Consider the following 24,353-nt stretch of genomic DNA (forward strand, 5'->3'; position numbering starts at 1 on the left):
GTTTTCTCGAATGCGACTGTGTAGAGAAAATATGTCGTAATAGCCATTCGAGAGCTGCAAAGGGAAAGATGTTAAAGTTATTTGTTAAATCTGCTAATCAGTTATCTGTTATTAAAAAAAGCTATCGTAGTTAATCTAGTTCGATTACAAGACCTGTGCATTATTTCACTGTTTTTTGTGGACATTTTTGTACGGTCTCGTTTTTATTCTTGACCCAATTACAATAAAGTTGAATCTGACTATCCATTTTAACTTGACTCCCGCAGCAGTTGATACAGTCAGAAATTAATATAATAAGCCAGTACGCGTATAAAAGAGAATACTGAGAAATAAACAAGACTTTAGAAACGTTTAAATATATTTGCCATATGTCTGAAATGTATGGCCAACTTTTGGAAGAGGGGGGGCGCTTGTGTGGGATTGGTCAAACCAGTCACAAGATGATGTGTGAGGGGAAAAAAAAAACAAAAAAAACATTGAAAGCTTCCCCACCTTCCTTACCATCCACAACAGCAGCTGCAGGTTCGGGACATTTTTTAACTCAGCAAAATGGTAAGTTGTTGAAGTTGCATGCGAGGAAACTTGTGTAGTTTTTGCTTTTTTATTATCAGCTCTTAACAACAAATTTGAAGTGGCAACGATTATCAAGAAAAAGTAAGCCCGTAGAATGGCTAGCGTTAGCCTGCTACGCTAGCATCAGTTCCACCCTCGGTTCTTTGTACCAGCGTCAAGCTAGCCAGAATAGAAAACCAAGACTTCCGGTCACGGTTTTCAAAATAAAACCCTTTTGACTAACATATATTGACGCGTTTTTGGAGTAATACTAGTAAGTACGAAGGTGAAAATAAAGAATATGTCTAAGAACATCCCGTGGTAAAGCTGTTTATTCTGCTAAAACTTGATGTAATGTTTGTTGCTCTGTACATCCCACAAACGTCCATATTTATTTTTTCCAAAGTGACACATTTTACGCACTTATTCTGAAGACAAAGCTGCCGAGCTTCCTGTGTTCGTCTGGCTATCTCTCTGTTCATATAGTGATGTGCTGCAACACGTCTGGTATGGGGAGTTGGCTAACAAGCTAGCTCGCATATCAAGATTACAGTTTTCCCCTTCGGGTTTTCTCTGTTCGTGTCATGACAGCTTGATATTCTTCAGTGCCGATGCACGCTAGGGAAATGTTGCTGTCCCATTTGTACGGCAGATCGATTTTACACGTTAGATGCTTTAAATGAATCGGCTAGCTAAAGTTAGCTGACTTTAATTTCCTGACTGACTGCTAGCCATCGGGCAAAACTAGCTAGCTGCCTGTCATTGGATGGAGGGATCCAGGTAGCTAAAGTAACCCCTGGTTTGTAATGTCATCACCACTCCCCATCTTTTCTCTCTGCGTCCTGACTCACACGTCACTTTGTCCTGACCACAGACACCACAGTCTCTTTTTAATCTGTGAATATCTTTCTCTAAGCTCAAAGAAATCCTGACTCCCACCAGCCATCTGTTCAGGAAGGTGTAATTATAGAATTCCTTGGGTGACTGTTCTGCATTCAGATTGGTCTTTACAAAAAAACTCCTGCAGAGACTCTTTTAAGAGTGTATTTGTGATGGCATTATATAATGCTGTGAGTGGAAGTCCAGACTGTATTAAATCCTGCAGGAACCGGTATATGATTGTCCTGCTGGTGCTGGATAAAGTCCAGTAGGTCAGAATGAACTCCTGCAGGAGCCCGGTTGGATTGTGTCCGCAGGATTTTTAAATGACAAAAAGATACGTTTTTTAAAACTGGCTTGGTAATTCAGATTTTTTTCTATATTGCTTTCAAGTGAAGCAGTACCATTTGAAACCACCTAAACCTTCAGTCTGTGTCTCTACAGCTGTCTTCCGAACATATAAACCCTCTGCAAATATCCTAAATAACATGAAGCTAAATTAAGCATAATTATTTGGCAATAGCTTAAGATGAGTACATGGTGAGACGTGGGACTGATGTGGAAGAGTTTTTTACAAACAGAAAAATTTTGAAGGATTTCTCTGCAGGATTCTTGCACGTCTTTCTTCCGTAGTTTCCATGCAAGAGTTTTGGAAATGTGTTATGTGTGAAATGGGTGTAAGAAGTGAAAAGCCTTCACTCAAACAACAGTCTAAACTGTTTAGAGGCAGTATAGATCTCAAATTACCTTTTTCTCTCATAACAGATGTTAGTATACATATAGTAGCTACTACAAAGGCAGGAAGTTGAAGGGAACAAAGGATGTTGATAGGTGTGGCTGAGGATGCACTTCCTGATCAGCATGCAGTTTGACTACCTGCTGAAACGGGGGTATAATACTTTATCTATGAAGTAGACTGATCAGGTGAATACTATAACCTCTTCTTTATGTCAGCTTTTAGTTTTAAAGCCACTTCCATAAGGGTTTGGTTCATTAATTTAACACAAACAACACAATGAAAGAACATAAAAAAACACGAACACAGAGGAATTGTGCAGGTGGGTCAGAAGCCCTAACAGGTTTGTATGTGGGACTTCACTGTTATCCAAAACAAAATAAACCTCATGACTTGAATCGGTTGTGAAATTCTGACATTTGAGTGACCACACCGATGTCTTCATGTGTTTCTCCCTTTTCAACAGAGTGAATCACTTGTGGTGTGTGATGTGGATGAGGATCTGGTGAAAAAGCTGAGGGAGTTCCGTTTCCGGAAGCAGACTAATAATGCGGCTATCATCAGTAAGTATCGGCATCACATTTAAGACAGATTATAGATTAGATTATGCGTTCTAGATCAAGTACCAATAGGGCAAGGTGGTGCAGTGAGTAGGGAAACCACCGTTAAAACCGACCAGCTGCAACCACTATGGGAATCAATAAAGTATCACATTTCATTATTATTGAATGCTGTCATGCAGAATCTTTATGCGTGTTCGGAAGCCTTGGCATGCAGCAGTTTGCAGATGAATTGGGTTAACTTGTAAATAATAAGTTGGAGGCCAATACTAGCGGGTGTAGGAACCACAAGTTTAGAGAAGTGCGCTTGTGACCATAAAATCACTGTTATCAGTCTCTTATCCAGATGAGGGAGTGAACTTGTAAACACCCAATACTTTGTTGCTTTTTAGGAAAAGTACATAAAGCTTTAGTGAAGCAATTGACAAGATTTTGGTCAGAATCGATCGGTATGATGGAAAATGGTGGGAGATAGGATCCAGGTCGAAAATGGCCGTAGTTATGCTTTGACTCTAGCACTCCTCCAATGGAGCTGCTTAGAGGCCAATAGAGGCCAATGATGGGAGGTGTGTGTTGCAAGGAGTTTCTGGAAGAGTAAGCACACTCAGGCATGAAACTAACCTCCACAAATTGGGAAAACGGAAGAAAAAACGGCATCCAAGATATCGACATTTGACTGCCAAATGTAGGCCTACAGCATGACTGGAAGAAGGCAAGGATGGTATGAATACACAAGTGTTAACAAATACAGCAGGTGGCGTGTCGGTGTAGCCGCCAGCTCCAGCGCTGCACCAGTTTCAGTATCAAACCTCGCCTAAACCTTATCCTGCACCGCCTCTTACTCCGGATCAAAATGTCACTGCTGCTAAATTGGATTAGGAGTGTGCCTGCGTGGCACGGAGCCTGACTTTAAGGCATGAGCCTCCTTTTTACACAAGTACATTTGCTTAAGAAAATATGAATGGTGGCTCGGTGGTGTAGGGAGAATGCCATGTAGGTGGGACATCCTGGTTTCAATCCGACCCAGGACCTTTTGTCACATATTATCCCCCTCTCTCTCTCTCCCAGTCTTTCCTGTCTCTCTCTCCACATTAAAAAACATTTAATAAAGGCAAAAAATGCCCCACCCCTCCCAGAAATGTCAAAAGAAAAGAAAAACAAAATATACATTTTGTTTGCTGGATGGTGTGACATTTGTCTCTCATAGGACACACTACAAGTCAATTATTCCTGACTAAATGAACTACTAAACTCAGATTTCCATGGCAACTGGTTCTGCTGAAGGTTTTACATAAAATGGTATTTTTTTTTCTCTTTTCCCCTTCAGTGAAGATTGATAAAGAGACACAGCTTGTAATCCTTGATGAAGAACACGAGGTAAGTTATCTATTTTTCTGTTACTAAAATTGCTGTATGGTCTTTGCACATAGTCCAGGTTCATGTTCACATGCAAATTTATAGATACTAAAATGCATACTTTAGAATTTGAGATGAACAGCACACTAGGGGTTAAAAGGAAACAGTTGAACTTTGTGTTATTAAACGTATTATGGTTTTCCCACTAGTCAGCTGTTGGATGTTAATGGATAATGTGTTGTAGATAAAGTGTAACTAGCACCTCACTGTAACTGTTCATTAAATGTCCTGTCCTGTCCTGTTTCAGGATATTTCTCCTGATGAGCTAAAGGATGAACTGCCTGAAAGACAGCCAAGATATCCTTTGAATGAAATGAACAAAACAATAAATAACAGACATGAGTGTTTACCAGTATTTAAAGGAAAAATCCACCCTCTTACACTGTTATGTAACATCAATCTGTGATGTTCAATGCATTGCAGGAGTTATTTTGTGATGAAGTGTTGTAATTCTCTTTCCCTCATCCTGCCTCATCGACTTCTACTTCAGTGAATGATTTCCTACATTTCCCAGAACACCAATGAACAGTTTCGGCTGGGTTTTTCCTCTCAAGTCAATCATTTAAGATAAGATAAGATAGCACTTTATTGATCCCCTTGGGGAAATTCAGGTAATGCATTTTAGCTACACGGTTTGTTTATTAAATGTTAGTTTATTCTGTTCATTCTACTAAAATGAGTGAGAAAGTGGAACAAAACAATATTCTTCTTGTATTCCTTGTATCTTTGCCATGCTATTTTGCAATGAGTCCAAATGTGAAACATGGGAACTGTCCTTAGCCCCAGGAACATTTGTCGTCTACAGTTATAAGTACCAACATGATGATGGACGCGTTTCCTATCCCCTCTGCTTCATCTTCTCCAGCCCAGTAGGTAAGAACATCTCTGGAAGTATCTGTGCAATAAATGATTTATAACGAATAGTGTTATGTGCTTTGTTCCATATTTTTCTTTTGAGTTTTCCCTGTATTTGTATTTGTTAGGGTGCAAACCGGAGCAGCAGATGATGTATGCGGGAAGCAAAAACAAACTGGTGCAAACTGTCGAACTGACCAAGGTTAGTGAGCCATCTATGAGCTGCTGTTCACATTAGTGTCGTCTGTTAGTGCTAAGTTGCCTAAAAAAACAGCAAATACAAACTGAGCCTTGTAACAACTGCCAGATAAATGCCAGATAATAAAATGTCCTTCTGAATGGATTGAAAATGTAATAAAACCTGTTGATGTAATAAATTATCATTAAAAATCATCAATTATCACATTGTCACATTATTACATTAACTGTCATTTTTTTTTACTTCATAAAGGGTGTAACATTTTTAATTGATGTAATAAGATTGCACTTTATTGATCCCCTAGGGGAAATTCGGGAATGTAATGAATGAGAATGTAATAAAATGAGTTACTGCATTATTAGTATTATTACATCATCATCATCATATGTTACGCCTCTTTGTAAGTAATAATTAGTTAGTGGAATATTGTGGTGTAATTTATTACATTCATTCACTTTTTCACCCATTTAGAGGGACATTTTGATTTGTATTTCATTTTCATGACGTTGAACTGCATCCTAAGACTCTTCCCTCACTGTATTAATAGAAAGCTCTCATGCTGTTGTGCTCGGCCTTGTTTCTGCCAGGTGTTTGAGATCAGAAACACAGAGGACCTAACAGAGGAATGGCTCAGGGAGAAACTCGGCTTCTTCCGCTAAGGGCCGACTCGTCCGGGAGGATCGGGATCAAGATTGCACAGCTTGTGTCGTCTCTTGGGGAGAACACACCACACTTCATGTTTCCTTCCTCTCTGTACCAGACCTGCCTCAAATAGTGTCGGCAAATACTTTTTACAGTTTCGATAAGGAGTGTCGGCGCTCAACAAAGAAGTGAAACAACAATTGCTTCGCTTGGAGAGACATAGGCGCTTGAAAAGATGATTCAGACCGCAAACTCCCTGTAAGGTATTTATGAAACAAGACCGATGCGTTTCAGAGACCGAGCTCCTTCTTTAAGCACAGACTGACCACAACACTCATTAACACTCAGAGGAAGGACCTCAGTCTCCAAAACGCATCAGTTTCGTTTCATAAATACGTTTTTTAAAGGAAGTCGCAGTCTGAATCATCTGTTCCAGCACTTTCTACAGTTTCTTTCAGCCCACTTAGGTGCCTGGTAGGTGAAGTTTGTCGCACATTTCAATTCAAAGAGTGCCAGAGAGTTCAGACAATCACAGGAATGCATTTGAAAGTAAATGTCGTGTGCTTTTCTGTGATTGACAGCACGCCTGACACTATCTTGAGTTGTTGTGATGAGGTAAACCCCGCCCACCTGGGAGCCCCGAGCAAGTTAAAAAGAACGCTAAGAATTATTTGAAAACGCTATTTGACGCAGGTCTGCATTTACCTCCCATACAATCTCTCCACGTGCCAGTTTTGTGTCTGTATTGAATTAACACTCCCATAACTAGTGAAGTGGACAGAAAGCTACAGTACTTATTATCCGCCCCTCCTAAGCATGTGCATTCAGGAGAAATTCAAAGGCATTGTAACAACAGTTTCTCTTAATGTTTCCTTGAGTAGTTTACACACACTATGTTTTTTTGCAACTGTAAACCACCTCAATTTCATTTTTTTTTTCTTTAATTTGTCACCTAGTCAAATGGGTTATTTTTTTGGGAGTTGTACTTTTTAGGAATTTTAGATTTTTATTTAGTTATCGCTGGTAGTATCTAGGGTTATGTAAAAACACTTTCTAGCATTAATTTCATTTTGTTGTTAATAACGCACTTCCTGCTGGAACATCTGAACAATCAGCTACAATTCAAAGATCGCTGCGGATTTCTGTTTTTAGTCGATTTCTCTATCAGTATTCTTTTAATAATTTATAATTCAGATGCTTAAAAAATGTAATCGCTCCTGTCTGCAGAGGACAAAAACACTAAGACCATCTGACAAGTGGCACTCCTAAGACTTTAATTGTACTTGTACTGATATCTCCTGCGCACATGAACAAGCCGTATATTATACTGAATAGTCATGGAAGTCTCTATACAAGTGAGTGGTGCTTTCCAAAGTAACACTGCAGATACTGATGCCCTTGTTAGACAGTCTGTCACCAAATCACATCTTTTGTTTAGAGGAGAAACAGTGGCGAGGTAAAACTCTATTCTACCTTTGACCTGCATGATATTGTTTTTTCCAGTGATGTTACACTCGTCTCCTGAAAACAATATTTCCACTGAAACATTCCTGAAAGAGCTTCTGTTTTTCCAGACAGAACAACTTACTACTTACAAGAAACCTCTGTCTCTAGGAACCGTGACAGTCTTGAACACCCTGCACACCTTTTAATCTTCTACAGAAGCGGGTTACTGTATCTTTGGAGGGATTGTTGGCTCTTATTGTGCATTATAGCTATTACTGTTATTAATGTTTAATGAATGTTGTGCTAAATTCTGATGTAAAGTCACTTTGATTGCTTAGTGGCGGTCGTCGCCTTGAGGACGGCGGCCATCGCTTCTCCAAATGCCAGTTGTGCTTAATATTTAGACTTGGTAGAAAAAAGGACAGCAGCTGGGTAACTTTTCACTTCCATACAGAATAGGGTTCGACCGATATGGGTTTTTGAAGGCCGATACTGATATTTTTGGATTCGATCTGACGATAGGCGATACTTTGTGCAGATATCCAATAAATTTTACTATTTTTATGCCCATAAAATGACAATTATTCAGTGTTTTCCCCCAGAATTTTATTCTTATCAGGGTGGAAAAGCCCCTTAAACAGAATTAGGCCATCATGTGACACTAAAACTCTCCACTGAAACCCAGACTGATTCAATTCTTTTAGGGTTAGCAGCTTTTAACAGCAGGGTGAGACCCAACACACCTATCCAATGGCAGGGGAAACTCTGGTATTACTGCCTTTTTAAAAGAAGAATTTATTTATTACCAAAAAAAACCATTCAGCAATTAAATGAATAAATTGTTTCATTCAAAGAGAATAAAATTCCGTTGCAGGTTTTACAGACGAACCTCCATCATATTGGTGGTGGACGACACTTACTGGCCGATATCTGATTCTTAATAAAAGCTCGATATCGGCATCGTTCTGACACTAATGCAGAATAATATGCAACAGTGAATTCCCCCGTCAGTGTCGTCTCTTCTTCAGACTCCTACATTGGAAACAGAGGGAGGGTTGTGGCTGATTTAATGCCTCAAGGCAGGAAATCTCCACATTAAGTATGATGTCATACCGCTAGTCTACCTTACCAATGCCTTGTCTTAAATATTTTTTATCATATTTATGTCCGTTTTGAAATTTTTTGAGGCCAAAATGAAAACAATAAATATACAACACAAATATCTGCGCTGGTAAACAGGATTTGATTGAAACAGCTTTGTTGGTTGACCATAATATAATTTTTAAGACTCCTTTTTTAACTTTTTGATCTGTAATGTCTGAGAGAGTTTGTCCTTTTTTTCTGTCAAAATCTCTTAAGTATAATCCTGGCTATATGGAGATAAAAGAAACACAGTTTGCCTGAGATCTGCCTCATAGACATGTACGCACAATCCCCCACCATTTCATGTAAATCATGCATTGATGTCAAATTTTATATTTAGACATTGATCATTTGTGATTTATATGTCATGACGGGGTTTAGTCCAACTAGAACAATGGGATATAACTGTAATTGCTTGTTTTGCTGTCTACTGATGGATTAGACTTATAACCATGTCAACTTATTAGCCAGTGTGATGCTGCTGTAGCAGAAAAAACTTGTAACTCCAACTTGGGTGACTCATGTTCATGATTTTCATGTTCTTACTTGAACTGAAGGTGCACACTGTCCTTTCTAGGTAGAGCAAGTTTTATGACCCTAAGGCCTATGAAGCCCTTTCTAAACCCCATGGTAAATTTTCAAAAATGCATGGACATTCCTCTGAAATCAAGGCTGTTTGTTGACTTTTTGAACATAGAAGGTTTTGTTCTGACATAAGCGATCTAGTCTAACTCTGAAACAGTCTTTGTATTTCATTTAAAATATGTGCAATGTGCTGGTTTCAATGTGAATACAACAAACTTGTTAAGCTGTTCTCATCTTTTTTAGAAGGAAATTCTTAAAACCTCTCTTAAATGTGGTGAGCTACTGTAAAAACAAAGTGCATGCTTTAGTGTGTTTGTGTCTGAACAGTTTGCAGAAGCCTGACAAAGTATCCCAACAGTAATTGAGGAGTTTTGCTGTTCTGGTGCATGTTCTCTTACCAGGAACGAGAATATATACAACACGACTGATTTGATGTCTGACTTATACGATTTAGTTGCATTTTCCTCTCAAGCAGATCTATTATTCTGAACTTTGCTCTATTTGAAATATTTCTAATGTTGTCGTTTTTTGAGGAAATCTTCTGCTATTAATCCATGGATTGTGAAAAATGGGATGTAATAGACTTTATACACTCTGATCATGCATCAGAAACAAATCAAGAAATATTTCCCCAATAGATTCTACCAGGTCCATGTGGATCTGATACCTGTGTTTCTTCAAACATAGCTCTCTCCTGTGTGGTGAACCTGTTGTATATTTGGCCTTTTTGAGTCTTTTTACTTTATCCTGCATATGTGTTACTCAACTGTAATTCTCTCTGATCAAACGCTTACTATTCCTTTTTTTTCTTCCCCTTTCCTTTTTAATAAAACCACACCCGAAACATGTAACATAACCAGCTGCCTCATGGCATCAGTGAAACTTGTGAAATATTTGTATTTTTCCATACTTTATACAATGTCTAATAAATGTCCCAATAAAATGACAGTGATGTTTAGCCCTCTGTTTTCTGGTGACTGCTATTTTAAACTGATGTACGTGATTTAATACCATGCATTTATTTCATTATATTTGGTCAGTCACTGTCCAAATGAATCCTTTGCGGGTTCACGGTGTACAGAAAATAGTAGGCAGTGAAGTAATTTTTCATTTGACGATCCTGCTGTCAGATCTAATTAATGTTTTACAGGTTTTCCCTAATTAAAACGTAATCGGGTGCATGTAAAGTATGGATTTTGAAAATGTTATTATAGGTGACTACTTTAATTTTCGGTGCCTAAATTAATACATTATTTAATGTGTTGCAGCAACGCCGCTGAACACTGTATACCTGACGATCTGGAACGCAACCTTTCATTTTGTCTCGCGTTATCTGTAATCGAACTGTTGCGCGTGACGACAGACTGGTGACAGATCTCAAACCTGCGGCTACATCCCGAGCCAGCGACAAGCCAGCTGGAGAAAAAATGGCGTTCACATTCGCGGCCTTTTGTTATATGCTTGCTCTATTGCTCACGGCAGCGCTTATCTTCTTCGCTATCTGGCACGTAAGTACACATTCAAATAACCTTTGATGAGATTAGTCAGCTATTAATCCAACAAGACTGATAAAGCGCTGGAAGAAGGTGGCTGGTAACGGTTGGGCTAACGTCAGGCCAGTCATCAAGCTAGCTTAGCGAAGATAGCCGGGGTAACGTTGCAGTTGTCGGGTTACGTAGCTCACCGCGGATCTTCTCAGTGTCTGGGTAGAAGTTGTGTAGGGAACTACATAGACGTTGCTGCGCTTTGCAACCAGGAAATATAACCTGAAACGCATCCCTTCTAGAATGAATGGCACACACCCTTTCGCTGGCTAGCAGCTAACGTTAGCTAACGTTAGCAGCAAAACATCCGAGCAAGCAGTGTTTTTTATCTATACCCTGTACTTATTATTATCTTAAACTGTTCATCTATCTGCCACTGTCTGATATAGCAAATCTATGTGAACCAGCTGGTCTGGATTGTCATGTGATTAATACGTGGTTGCTAGGTAGCCGACTAGCTAGCTAGCTAGCCAGCTAACTAGCCTCCAAGTTAATCCTGGAACGACGCCGCTCATGGGATGCTGTCATCTGTTTCCTTGAGCTTCTACCATTTCCCCGTTATGTCTATTCCTTCGCTTTGTGATAGATTATCTAAGGGGTAAAATTAAGATGCAGTTTTTACGTTAAAGTAAGACATTTGCTCGCGACTCTAAATTAGCTTACTATAAGAAAAAACAACAACAAAAAAAGATATGTTGTGTTCAAGTACGTAGAAAACGTCCCATCGTGTTGACACAATTCACACTCTCAAATAAGTTAAAAGCCAATCCATATTTTTGATTCAGCAGTACACGCGACAATGGGCCAAAACACATTTCACCCAGTAAGACATTTGTATTGAATTATTTTCTGTATACTGTTCAACTCTGATTTTCTTCTTGTTCCTCCAGATAATAGCATTTGATGAGCTGAAAACTGATTACAAGAATCCTATTGATCAGTGTAACACTTTAAATCCGGTAAGTGCTGCCACTGGACACGATGACACCCCTTCCTTGCCTCTTTGACTGCATGCAGATATGCTTTGTTGAAAGTGTTTTGTTTAGGATGAGTTTATCCGCCTATCAGTCTTTGAATTGATTTCTCTGCACTGTTATGCTAAATAACCTGCCTGTTATGAATCGAGTGATCTTGTCAGCTGTCAAACTCTAACGCATTTTGTTGTTTTGTTTTTCTAATCTGCTTTTTTTTTTTTACATTTTTGTTAACGGCAAAAAGACAGTTGAAAAGGTCAAAAAGATTAAAAGAGTCAAAATTGCATTAAAGGTTTGTACCCAATCTTCGATTTAAAATGCCCGCTCAGTTCAATTCAGTCTGCAGTCTGTCATTTTGCACGGGGGAGTGTTTGCAAACGTCTTTTCAGTTAACTAATCTCACAGGAAAGACCAGGGTTCAGGTCAGGATTAGACTACATGCCACCTGTGCCTCAGGTTTCTAGTCTCATGTGTTTGCATTTCAGACTAGTTTTTCCTTTTTTAAAAGTCTTCATTTTTTGGCTCAGTTGTGGATGTTAAGAGTGCGATTTTGTTTTCTAATCTACATTATCTCAAAGTGCAGCTTTAATGACTTTTTTTTCTCTTTAAATGCTGACATGTGCACTTGATTGTCCTTGAAAGCGATGTCTAGATTCATTATACATTTTATGCTGTGTATATTTTTTTTTATTGCGTAGGGGCCATGGTGCTCATCAAAAGCATTGGAACATGCAGTAGTAGGCATAACAATATTCTCCATGGTGAATTATCCAATGTTATTGATGATTGAAGTATAGCTGTTAACTGAAAAGACTTGCAAATGCTCAAAACATGCATGATCTTTATTACAACCTACCCTTTGTTTGCATATAGTGTTGTTTTATAGTTACTGGTAAATTCCCAATAAACTCAGTGAATCAGGTAATTTGTGCTCAGTTGGGACTACAGTAACCTGAAACTATCCCTATACACTGCCCTGACTATGCCTTGCTTTTACATAATGTTCATCTTAATCATGTAAAAGTCAGAAGAATATCCCGTAGTTCACCTACAAGAGCTAATTGGATTTTGTACCAAAGCTTTTTAAACATGATTTCGTGGGATTTTGTCCCTAAGCTGTGGTTCAGGATGAAATTCAGTTGGTGGCAGCATAAAATTGATTTAATTTGTGTTCCAGGTCTAAATGAAACCTTTTGTTTTGTAGCACTAATTGTATTACTTTGGTATGTGGAGTAGGCTACAATTTCATTAAGCAATTAGCAAAAGTAAGCTATATGAGCTCAATTTTGGCTATAAACCTTTATCACCTGTGGTTTGGGACAGATGGTTGCAGAATCCCAACACTCCCTAGCTCAGCAATATTTGGGACCGCTGATTGGTCAGTGATTTCAGTAGTGGGAGGAGCTTTTTCAGTTAAAAGTACACATTTCTCTATCTTGATTTTAATCCATGATGCACTCCTCACTTCAGTCTGCAGTTTTGAACATGGCCAGTCTTTTTGCGTGTGTAACGCTAAGCTCAATTGACACGTTTTTTTGTGCTGTGATCAGTTGTTTTGCATTTGGCAGCACAGTGCAGGATTTCAACACGTCAGCTCCCCTTCCTGCACCTTCCTCCTCCTCCTACACGCCCCTCACCTTTCCATCTGTGGGCTGTTGGTTGTCCCCACCCCCTCCCCCGCCCTCCGCTCTATCTGAATGCATGGCTTCCATGTGGTGCCTCCATCTGCCCCCCTCAACCCCACACTAGATCTGACTCTGTCGCCCTGAGACAGGCTGCCGCATCGAGACTGCTAGTCCACACAGCATGGTCTTCCCCTCCGGTGTGTTGCCCCATCCGTTTGTCAGGAAGTGGGATGAGCTATAGGTTTGCCCTCACTGCAAAAAAAAAAAAAAAAACATGATGTTAAGATGCGCAAACTCTCTCCAGACCAAGTTGCTGATGGGTTTTCCCCTCTCATCTGTGATCAGACCTAATGATGCATGATGTCTGATGTTACACATGGTGTCAGCTCACAGTGCATGACAGAGCACTGTTGATGTATTTTACCTTTCTAAAAGCAGCCACAATAGGTTACTTGTGACTTTATTCTACACCTATAATAATGTATAGTAAATATAACATCAAGCTAGACCTAGTAGTGTGACTCAAGAGGATCAAGAGTGTGAAGCAAGAAAATTTGCTCAGCTGAAATAGGCCAGTTTAGCAGCTCGCTAGATCTCACATTTGTATTTTGCTCAATCTCTTGACTCACTCTGTGGAGGTCACCCTGCAATTTATAGATGTCTGCCTGTTTTAAATAGCCCAATTTGGTCCTTGTTGGAAGGACAGATTTCCTTTCACCGTCTGTCACTGATCAGTGTATTTTCTTGTGGCCTGTGTGCTTTAGAGTTTAAAAGGGAATATTTTGTCTAGACAATTTGTCAAGATTTGTCTGTTTTATGCAGTACCATCAGTAAATATCAGCATACAGACCAATCTGAGGATGAGTTTACCAGGGCAACCATAAGTATCCCATTGAACTGTCCAGTGAATGTGGAGCCTAATGTCTTCTTCTTTTGCTCTTTCCAGCTGGTGCTCCCAGAGTATCTCATCCATTTCTTCTTCTGCGTGATGTTCTTCTGTGCTGCGGAGTGGCTCACCCTCAGTCTCAACATACCACTGCTGGCTTACCATGTCTGGAGGTGAGACGAACTCTTTGATCGGCGAGCTGCGACGAGGAGATTGGTAGCAGGCTCATCTCTCCATGTTTAGTGTGCTACAGTGGTTTTAGATGAGCCAAAGCTAGTTTAAACTGTCCACTAAACATACACATGCTAAAGTGTGGGCATGCACTATAGTAAACTTAAAAAATATTGAACATTAAGAGGTGAAACTTCTGCTGTCCTTCTCATTACACAATGCTTCGTTGATTAAAGAACTTGTTTGCCAAAAAAACTCAGTGTATTCTTTTGACACAACTCACAACAAATTAACATTTTCAAATTGGCTTATTCTCACGAAAATTAACTTTTTAAAATCATCCTCCAGGTATATGAGCAGGCCAGTGATGAGCGGCCCGGGACTCTACGACCCGACAACCATCATGAATGCCGACATCCTGGCGTACTGTCAAAAAGAAGGCTGGTGCAAACTGGCTTTCTACCTCCTGTCGTTCTTCTACTATCTCTACGGGTACGAGAAGTGTTTGTCTTTTTGTTTCTCTGTTCCTCTGATTTCATGTTTTGGGTCGATGTGTTTGCTAGCAGTTTGAACTCAAAGCAAGTAATCTTTCACTCCTTGTTCCACTTCCTTATCTTCTGTTCTTTTTTTTTTTTTTGCAGGATGATCTACGTTCTGGTGAGCTCTTAGGAGGAGAAGGAAAAAAAACAAAGGATCTGCATGTACAGTAGACGACCAAACACTATGATCTTAGTGTCTGGTGCTGGAAACTGGACCTGCTGAAGACCACCGTTCAGCAACACGAGAAACCATTTCAACAGGATGAACTCTCGACCCCACACACACACACACAGTGCAGAGCGTCATTTTGGAAACATTTAGCCCGTTTTAAGAGAATATCTCGGTCGCAGCGTTCCTCACATAGCTCTATAGTTTAAATTTTATGGAAGAACGACGAGCCTGGACTGACTCTAATTTTTTGTTTTGTTTTGTTTTCCTTTTATTTTTAACGGTGTGGTGATTTTGATGCGTGGGATTTAAATAAAGGTTTTCATCTTGTTTCCCAACTTTTGACTGTTTACAAATTAGGTAGACAACGTTATTTTCAGGCGTGCATTATCAGTGAGATTCTAAGCCGTGTGCTTTTAACAGCATTAGCATTTTCTGTGAATTAGACTCCAGGCTTTTAGAGCAAATTTACATATGCCATGTGATTCACTACCGTTAACTAAATCAATAAGGAAAATGTTAACCAGATTTTTGTCCCCAGCCCCCCCCCACCCCCACCCCCACCCAGATGCATAAGGGTCTTTTTAGATGAACATTTGGTTTTGGGACTCAGTAAAGATCATTATCACTTGATGAAACATGTTGCACAGGGACAATCGTCGTCCGGTTGTCACAAAAACAAGTTTTCAAACTATTTGATACTTTATTTTTTCCAGATTTCTTCAGACCCAACCAGCATCACATTCAAATCTTGTAATCCTTGTCATATTTTGCGTTTTGTCTCGATTTAGTTCTTGTACATCCCGAGTAGAAAAAGCGCTGTGTATGTGATCTGTAATTCTCCTTTTAGAAGAAACGCCCTCCAAACTATTGAACCTTTACTAACCGAAAAGGTCGACTCAACAGTACAACGGCAGTGTATTCAGCTTTAGCGGGCGAGAGCACATCGTCATCTTCTGCATTCGAGCTTTGGTAGGAAACAGCTTTTGTGCCATACTGTTGAATATACCTTTTGAATTCCTTGACTGTTTGACATTTTTGTCATCGTTTTTGTTTTATTTTGTTAATTTGGACACCAAATATTCCACTGCGTTAGGAACTCCAGTGTCTATTTATTGAGTGTTTTTTTTTTTTTTTTTACTTTTTATGTCTTCAGGATGTTAAACACTCCTTGTAGTGTCACTGATCATTTTCTATATCAAATCTGGAAAGTGATGTTTTATTTTGTTCAGAGTTCAGGCCATTAGACAAAATTTTTCTGAAATACTAGTGTATTTATTGCCATTTTCATACTTGTAAATTTATCAGGGAAAGGGATGACCATTTGTCACAGATCTTTTTTTTTTTAATTATTTCAATGTATTGCTTAGATCCCACCAAGTCACATCTAGGGAATGACAACTTGAGTTCATATGAATCTGAATAAACCTATCCCACTGTACGTGTCTGTGGACTAGAATTTCATTTTAAGGAAACATTCGTACATGAATTGAAAAACGATATTAAAACCCTTTGTGGCCCAGGTTAGATGTTCTCATGGGAGTAACAGATCCCATGTAATGACTTCCTGTTTAGACAGGAGGAAATCACATTACAAAGCGTTAAAAATGATATTTTCTGACTAAATGCATTCAAAGGGCACAAATTTTCTTGATGCACATCTAAATAAGATCCAAGAGCAGTTATGTGAAACAGAAAAAGGATCTGATACCAGGGCAGAAAACACCAAGACGAACATCACATTCAAGTACTTCTCAATTACTTTAAAAGGTCTTGTTTGGTATAATTCAGCGATTCAAAATTGGCATGTTTTGGGATACAATATGATATTGGTCAAAGCTAGACTTCATATAGGTCTTTTTTTTTTTACTTGTAAAGTCAAGAAATCCTGGTGAAATCATTTTAAAACTGCTGTTATATCAAAACAAATCTCCATCACAGGGGTTTTACTCAATGTGAAGGAGAGAGCTGAGGCATACTGATGAATTTGGTGCTTTATTTTAATAAAAAAAAATATCCAAGTAATTTCAAAATTCATTTTCAGAATTTTTTAAGGCCTTATTTTTCTCAAATCCACAAACTCACGGATTCTCAAGGCCTGCTGGAACCCTGTGAAATAAAAAAAATTATATTTAGCTGATACTCGGGTCCAGACTGACACACTGAGTGAGCAGGTAGGAGTTCAGTGTCCTGGACGGGAATTGTGGCTGTTGAGGGGACATGTTGGCCAATTCAGGGATCCGACCTGTGACTTTTTGGTTGCAACCGCTAGGCGACCTCGCCTTCCTGCCAAAAATAGTTAATCAACTGCGATGCTGACCTGAATAAACAGTTTCATGTGACAGTATTGTATTGGTAAGAAGATATGAAACGTTAGACAGTGATACCGGGCGAGAGGGGATGTGGGGGTTACAGATTTAGAGAAAACTGGGCAGCGTTTCAGGAAACAGCTATCAGAGGATATTCACCAAATATCACAAATATCACATTATCGCTAAAATGTTGGAGTTGATGACAGAGAAGCTCCGGTCCAGTTTAATTCACCTTTGAATGCAAGTATTACTTTTCACAATAGAGTACATATACAGCGGGTGGTCTTTTCTTAGCTGACATTCTTAATATTTTTAATAAAAGCCCCATTATTTCATAAATAGGGATGGGATGATATGCTAATCTCATGATATAATTCAATACAACCACGATATGATGTAAGAAATAAAAGATGCACAGTCAACAAAGTATGACTGTTCTTTCTATCAGTGGCATTGGCTCGCTAGAATGTAAACAACCATTTAAAAATGTCAGTACAAAGTGCAAATAATATAATTTGGATGGAGAGTTTATGAAATTGTGATGGTCTCAAGCGTTTGTGATTCCTACAGCAGAATAAAATAGCTAATATCACGATTCATTTTTCTGCCCCACGATACGTATTGTCACATTTTTGCATTGCGATATATTGAATGTCTATATATATCGTCCCATCCCTATTCATGCATGTGATACGATAAATGCAGGAAAATAATTTGAACTGGCTTATAACACAGCAACAATATGTCCTCATGTCTTTTATTTCATTATAATAATGAGGATGACCAAAAAGCAATATATTAGAGTATTCTTTTAAAGTGCAATCATTAGAGAATACAATTATATCACGCATTATCGTAAAAGAAACGCAGACACTCGAGCGAGTTTAAAGAGATCAGTATTTTGCACGCTGCACTTGGCTCATGATTTGAAAAAAACAACAACAACAACAACAACAACAACAACAACTCCACATGAAGGGCAGCGATCACCGAGACACTGACCGCTCGCGCTCTGTTGAAACCTCTTTGCCGTTTTGGTAGGCTGTGTACTTTTCCCGAAACTCGTGGAGGAAGTTGTATTGCTGTGGGAAAGTAAAATAAAAAAAAGGTATCAGCAACATGTACAGTATGTTTAAAACAATGGTCACACACAAAGCAATAATTGGAGAATTCATTGAGATCCAGCAGCAATAAAAAACACAAATTTCAAACAAAGAGGGGAAAAAAAAAACACAAATTTCAAACAAAGAGGGGGAAAAAAAACACAAATTTCAAACAAAGAGGGGGAAAAAACATCAATAAGTGGAGATTGAGAGAGGATGAAAACAAAATCGGTCACCTTCACTGTTTGTATCGCTCCGCCTCCTCGAAGCTCCCTGAGGATCTCGATGGCTTTGTTCGCCGTCATGGAAACAGACAGCTGGAGCAGCAGGCAGGCGGCGACTGGACAGGAGAAAACATGGAGGGACGGGGGGGAAGATGATGAGGGCAAAACAAAACCAGGAAAGCAGGCCACACTTCATGAAGTATCTAGAAAGGGTGTTCCTGTTGGATCAAGAAAAATCACATCCCCTCTAGGACAGTGGTTCTCAACGTGGGGCCCGTGGACCACCAGGGGTCCTTGAGGGCGTTCCGGAGGGTCCCCAGCAGATAATGGATGAATTATTCATTTACAAGAAGTTAACACAGTTGGAGAATGTAGAAGAATGACTGTTGTGATCATAGTTTCACTGTTATCTCTCGACCTACAATACAGATAGTCATGGGATTCTGGACAAAATCATATCTAACAATAAAAATATTCTCAGATTTGTGTCCGGGAGACAAAATCTCATCAAATGGGGGTCCGTGGCTCTAATGTGGACTAAATTAGGGGTTCTTGATATGAAAAAGGCTGAGAATCACTGATCTAGGATGATGTTGAGAAGACAAAAAACCACAGGATCATGTTCAAAATAAATAGACAAGTAGATCATTCTTACTTAATCCAGAGCGTCCCAAGCCTCCGTAACAGCTGAGGGGAGAAAAAAGCATAACATCCAATCAGTGAATAACCGTAAAACTGAAAGTAAAGTGTTCAGTTGTGTATCAGGAGAGAAATGACGTGGGGATAACCTAATTATAGCAGATAGGTATTCTCTAGTGAAGATATACTCCAGCTCTCTAGGACTGCCTGGTGCTCTAATCAGATCTGGGCAATACAGATGCTTAAATACGTTTAAAATATTAAAAAAAAAACAAACACAAGAAGCCTGATTCATAGAAAGTATGACTGCAGATGAACCTTTACTCATCCAGGGGAGGTTTTCTGAGTTTGCATGAGTTTCACATTTCCATACAGTTATACTGGGGTGCGTCCAGTACAACCAGTTTCCTCCTGCTCTCCTTCTCTGCTGGAGCAGCTGGGGAGTTAAGCGCCTCTCTCAAGGGCTTTTCAGCAGTTGGTAAAAGGAGGGGAAAGGTTTACTGATCGGCTTTCCCTGCTGAGATTTGACCCGCCGATGCTGGGATACGAACCGGCAACCTTCCAGTCACTGTACAAGCCGCTTCTCTACACTTTGTGCTTCCACTGGTTCACAACTGTTATTTGTAGTTATTTGTAGAGGTTATCTGTAGTAACCTCAAAACCTTCCTGTTCTCCTTTGATTAGAGTCTGAATATTGCACTCTTGTATTATTGTTGCTACCGTTACATCCATCTTATGTTATTTTATTGTTGTTTTTATTCATACTTCATATTTTTTTGCTCTTATTGCTGTATTGTTTTATTATTCTTTTTATTGATTTATCTTGTTGCTATTTTACTTATTACTATTGTTTTTAGTGCTTCACTTTTCTGTGAAGCACTTTGAACTGCTTGTGCATGAAATGTGCTATATAAATAAAGTTTGACTTAACTTATTTGGCTTTAATAAAGCAAAATTTCTTGTCAGTTTGCCAAGCTGCATATTGTTTTATTTGCAACATGTAAAGTGCAGATTTCCCTTTTTTTGACTCTTGAATTGCCTACTTGAAATCGACGCACCAGAGAAACCTTATTTTATGTATATTTTGTTAACCAGCATATGGACTTTCTCAGTTATTTGCTTTAATAAAGGACAAATCATTTAACAATCTTCTTTCCCTTCTACTCTTAATAAACAAATACATAAATTAAAGAAAAATTCTGATTTTACATATGCTACTTGTTCATAGGTTTAGCTGATGAAGATTGTGATATATAGTTGGTTTGACTGTTGTTGACAAAATGCACTTATTGTAAGTCACTTTGGACAAAAGCATCTGCCAAATGACGTCATGTAATATAATGTAATGAAAAATCCACTCCTTGCACACTGATACTCTTCCACTGTTATACATTATCAATCTGTGATTTTCAATGCATTCCCAGAGTGATTTTGTGATGAAGTGTTATTTAATCTCTTAGTATCTGCACACTCACTGGATGACAGTCCTCCTGCTGTTCTGCAGGTTGAGCTGAAGTTCCTCCAGGATGTGGCAGCACTGCTCCAGCTCAGGAGCGCCCCCATCTGGGAAGGGCATGTGGTGCACGGTGAAGCCCCGCTGCTGGTAGGCCTCCAGCAGGGAGGGGACCCGGTACTTGTGAAGTTCACCTCTGGTGCAGAAAACAAACACGTCCTGCACTCCCTGGTTCTGGAGCTCCTCTGTTCATGAGACAGGAGGCCGGGATTCAAGTCAGCAAAACTGACAAATCACTGCTAACAGATCAAATACCTCTTATCTCCAAAAAGTCTCAGCCCTTTTTTTCCACTCAACCTTTTCTCCCTCGCTCTTATTTCTTTACATATCACTTACATCATCATTAAATATTTGTTACATTTATTGGCTAACCACTGTAGCTTCCATTACTATTGGTTGCTTCTATATGGGGGTATTAATACCCCCATATATGGGTATGGGGGTAATAATACCCCCATACTTCTAATGTTGGCAAATTGTGAATTAAAGTTAATTTTACTGTTGCAGAAATTGCAAGTTGTTCTGGATAAGAGTGTTGGCTAAATGCTGAAATAGAAATGTAAATGTTAAAAAATTAAGACTGACATTAATGTATTTTTGAAACTACATAAAAGGGTTTTGAAGTGGGACTTTGTGTCATGACACTGAGCACACTGATTCTAGATAAGTTAGGTAAGCCTGTTATGTCTTTCCAACATGCTATTTTGAGTCTTGTGCTTTGTTTCCTTGTGTTTTGTGTTGTTGCATTTTGTTTTGTGATGGATTAATTAGATCTAGGTAGCCTCGTTATCTTTAAAGTCCTTTGAGACATGCTTGTGTTGAAGGGCTTTATAAATAAACTTGACTTGATGATGCAAAATTTTAAATCAGATAAAAACAATGTTTAAAAAAACTAATATTGGTTTAGAGTTAGAACGTTTTCACACATCAGCAGCAAAATAATTTAAAATAATTCAAATATGGATGCATTTCTTTTGCAAACATATCTAATTCAGTCTGGAAGAAATATGAAGAAACAGAAATATCCACCTATCTAGTACACCAAATAGGTTACAGCAACTAAAATCTATTTGTGAATAAATTTCGGTCCAGATCTGGTAATATTTAATGTAAACAGAGTATTTAACTGAAGACCAACAAAGTCATCTCACCAGTATCTCTCTGCAGATTTCTGCGGATATCTTTGTATTTGCATCCTGAAAGAAGACCAAACAAATATTTATCAGAGATTAAGACCGCTTGCACAAAACTTATGAATAAACAAGAGTAGAGATGCACCAACTGCACTGTAACAAACCACACTTTACCTGGCAATGGACATATACCAAGAAACTGGGAGCACTCCACTACAGACAGAGGTAACCTTAAAGCCAATCAAAATAAAACACACATTAACATACGCATGCTTCTACATTTAAAACATCTGAAAATGACCACTGTCTATCCAAAATATGACTTTCAGCAACTTTCATCGCAACACCCGAACATAAAACACACACACACACACACACACACACACACACACATTTTGGTCACCAGGCCAAAAACAGAACAACTGTTAAAACCTACCAGGAGATCTGGAAGGGAGTCAGCTGCTCCTCTCCGACATCCTCCTCTTCAGATGAGTCAAACTCGCTTGTCCTCATGGCTTCAGCCTAACAAACTACTGAGCCAGCAGTTAGGACATTAAAAATCAATGTGTAGAGTTAGAGAAGAAACTGATCACTTTGTAGACTTACAGAAAGCCTATGCCACGGTGTCCAGTGGACTTAAATAGTCAGCAAACCAGATAAGAGAGGTTCATACACCAAACTGTAAACTAGAAATTAAACATGCCAGTCTGACACGTTTTTCTCCCAAACCTTTGTAAGTGGAATATGCAAAACCTATTCCAATAAAGACACCTCATCATTTAACCAACAGTATTATATTTGAGAACTACTTCCTAATTTCTGCATGAATGTTGCACGGAAATATAGCAATGAGCCGAAGTGAGGATATTTGTTAGGATCAATGCTGATGCACACATGGAGCTGCTGCTGAGAGCAGCTAACGTTAGCTTTGTAGCTAAGCTAACTTTAGCCTTGGATATTACACTCTCACCTGTGAGAAGGAAGCAACATGGAGACTAACCGGGTCTTTCTAACCTTTCTAACCAATATCAGAAAAATAAATATGTAGTATTACGCAAATACCTAAAATCTAGACACCATTTATCTTTATTCCTCACCTGTCATGCAGTCCTGTCCGGTGTTTTGACAGCTGGTGCTGCTTCGGTTTAAAAACTCCAGGATCCCACCAGCCAATCAGATCCAAGCCCTTCTCTTAACCACGCCCCTTTGAAAAACAAATCAACTTTGTGTGCGCTCGAAGTATCCTCCTGCCTGATCCAGAGGGGCGGAATCTACAATACTTCAATGTATTGAGGTTGTTGTTTTTTTACGACCACGTAAAATAAAATATAAGATTATAAAATGTGAGATTGTGTGTTTCAAATGTTTCATGAACTTGACAGAATCGATTTGTATATCCTAATAATCTAAAATGTATGTTAATCTATAGAATCCTAGCCTACTTGATTACATTCACAGAATAGAAATATTTAATTCCATTACAAATAATCGGATTTTAATGTTTTTGTAGGAAAGCAGACTACTCTGGAGAAAATAGGCGAATCACCATATCAAACCCCTTTTATAAACCATAGAAAGACTGGATTATATGCTGTATGAACTCAATTAACTATATGTTTTAAGAGATATATGAACCAAATGAAACAAAACAGAAGTCATTACTGTGATAAAAGCAAACTAGAACATGTGCAGGTTAAATAAATAATAGAATAAGACTCATATGTCTCAATACATCCATCCCTCAGTAGCAGAGTTGCACCCTGGCCACGGAGCGTCAGGACATCTGCTGTGTCTGACTGTCCGCCCAATGCACCACACCGCCGAGCACGAGGCTACCGCTCCTCACACCGCAAATGAATGAAATCAAGTTTTTGCAGTGGAAAGGGGAAACTGAAATTTTCGGATCAGTACATAATAGGCCTCGCTGCATCGTTTAAAATGTCTGGAGTGGAAATATTGGACAGCTAATTGAGGTGAGTTTCTTGTGGGTTTTTTTTTTTTTTTTACATCTTTGGCTTCAGCAGTCTATCTTTCCTCTTCTTTTCCTTTCTTTGGGATTCTGGGATATTTGGACACCACTGAGGGTATCACTTTGGAAGTAAGTATTATCATTTATTTTTTATATATATATGTACAGCGTGGACTTGCAGCCTACATGATGAAAATGAGATTTATAATGATTGCAATAAAGTGGTGTGCGGTGGCTTAAGGAGTGCTATTATTAATCTCTTTATCACTGATCTTATTTGCTTTATTTGTAGGTTTAAATACGAGGCTATTGCTTATGTCTTTTTTTTATTAATTTTTGCTGATCTGTCCCTCTCCTTCTGTCAGCAGACTTATAAGGAGGGATCTTGGCTTCAGCAGCCATTTCCCCTGCAGAGTTGAGCTCTTTGGCTGGCTTGCCACTTCCTTAACAGAGGGGCTGCTGGCAGGGGCAACATCTGAGCAGGTACTGCAAACAAACACACACACAGACCTAAAAGTGACTAGAACTGATTCAGCATG

At 39.0% G+C, this 24,353-nt stretch overlaps 3 protein-coding genes across 5 annotated transcripts; 2 read left to right on the forward strand and 1 right to left on the reverse strand.

Annotated features, from left to right (window-relative positions):
* The first annotated feature begins 462 nt into the window (after positions 1-462).
* On the forward strand, positions 463-9,961 carry gmfb (glia maturation factor, beta). Its single transcript, XM_071896773.2, has 7 exons — positions 463-552; positions 2,634-2,730; positions 4,055-4,104; positions 4,391-4,440; positions 4,934-5,016; positions 5,127-5,200; positions 5,785-9,961. Exons 1-7 carry the CDS (start codon positions 550-552, stop codon positions 5,854-5,856), a joined length of 429 nt encoding a protein of 142 aa, XP_071752874.1. The 5' UTR covers positions 463-549; the 3' UTR covers positions 5,857-9,961.
* A 428-nt stretch (positions 9,962-10,389) lies between these two features.
* cnih1 (cornichon family member 1) lies at positions 10,390-16,362 on the forward strand. The gene is made up of 5 exons (XM_071896020.2): positions 10,390-10,521; positions 11,448-11,516; positions 14,103-14,215; positions 14,562-14,705; positions 14,855-16,362. The coding sequence occupies exons 1-5, from the start codon at positions 10,441-10,443 to the stop codon at positions 14,880-14,882; spliced, it is 435 nt and encodes a 144-aa protein (XP_071752121.1). The 5' UTR covers positions 10,390-10,440; the 3' UTR covers positions 14,883-16,362.
* Positions 16,363-16,613: 251 nt separating this feature from the next.
* cdkn3 (cyclin dependent kinase inhibitor 3) lies at positions 16,614-22,985 on the reverse strand. 3 transcript variants are annotated; one of them, XM_078289584.1, is made up of 9 exons: positions 22,943-22,985; positions 22,282-22,378; positions 22,020-22,075; positions 21,864-21,908; positions 20,675-20,897; positions 19,216-19,247; positions 18,573-18,676; positions 18,236-18,315; positions 16,614-17,030 (listed from the first exon to the last, which is right to left on the reverse strand). In XM_078289584.1, the coding sequence occupies exons 2-9, from the start codon at positions 22,356-22,358 to the stop codon at positions 17,003-17,005; spliced, it is 645 nt and encodes a 214-aa protein (XP_078145710.1). In that variant the 5' UTR covers positions 22,359-22,378; positions 22,943-22,985; the 3' UTR covers positions 16,614-17,002. The 3 variants fall into 3 exon arrangements, with proteins under 3 accessions (XP_078145710.1, XP_071752941.2, XP_078145711.1); XM_071896840.2 differs by having other exon boundaries at positions 22,282-22,375; positions 22,943-22,984; XM_078289585.1 differs by lacking the exon at positions 22,943-22,985 and adding an exon at positions 22,452-22,499 and having other exon boundaries at positions 22,282-22,375.
* Between the last annotated feature and the right edge of the window lie 1,368 nt (positions 22,986-24,353).

Source organism: Centroberyx gerrardi, chromosome 17 (genome assembly GCF_048128805.1).
Source record: "Centroberyx gerrardi isolate f3 chromosome 17, fCenGer3.hap1.cur.20231027, whole genome shotgun sequence".
Classification (NCBI taxonomy): Eukaryota; Metazoa; Chordata; class Actinopteri; order Beryciformes; family Berycidae; genus Centroberyx; species Centroberyx gerrardi.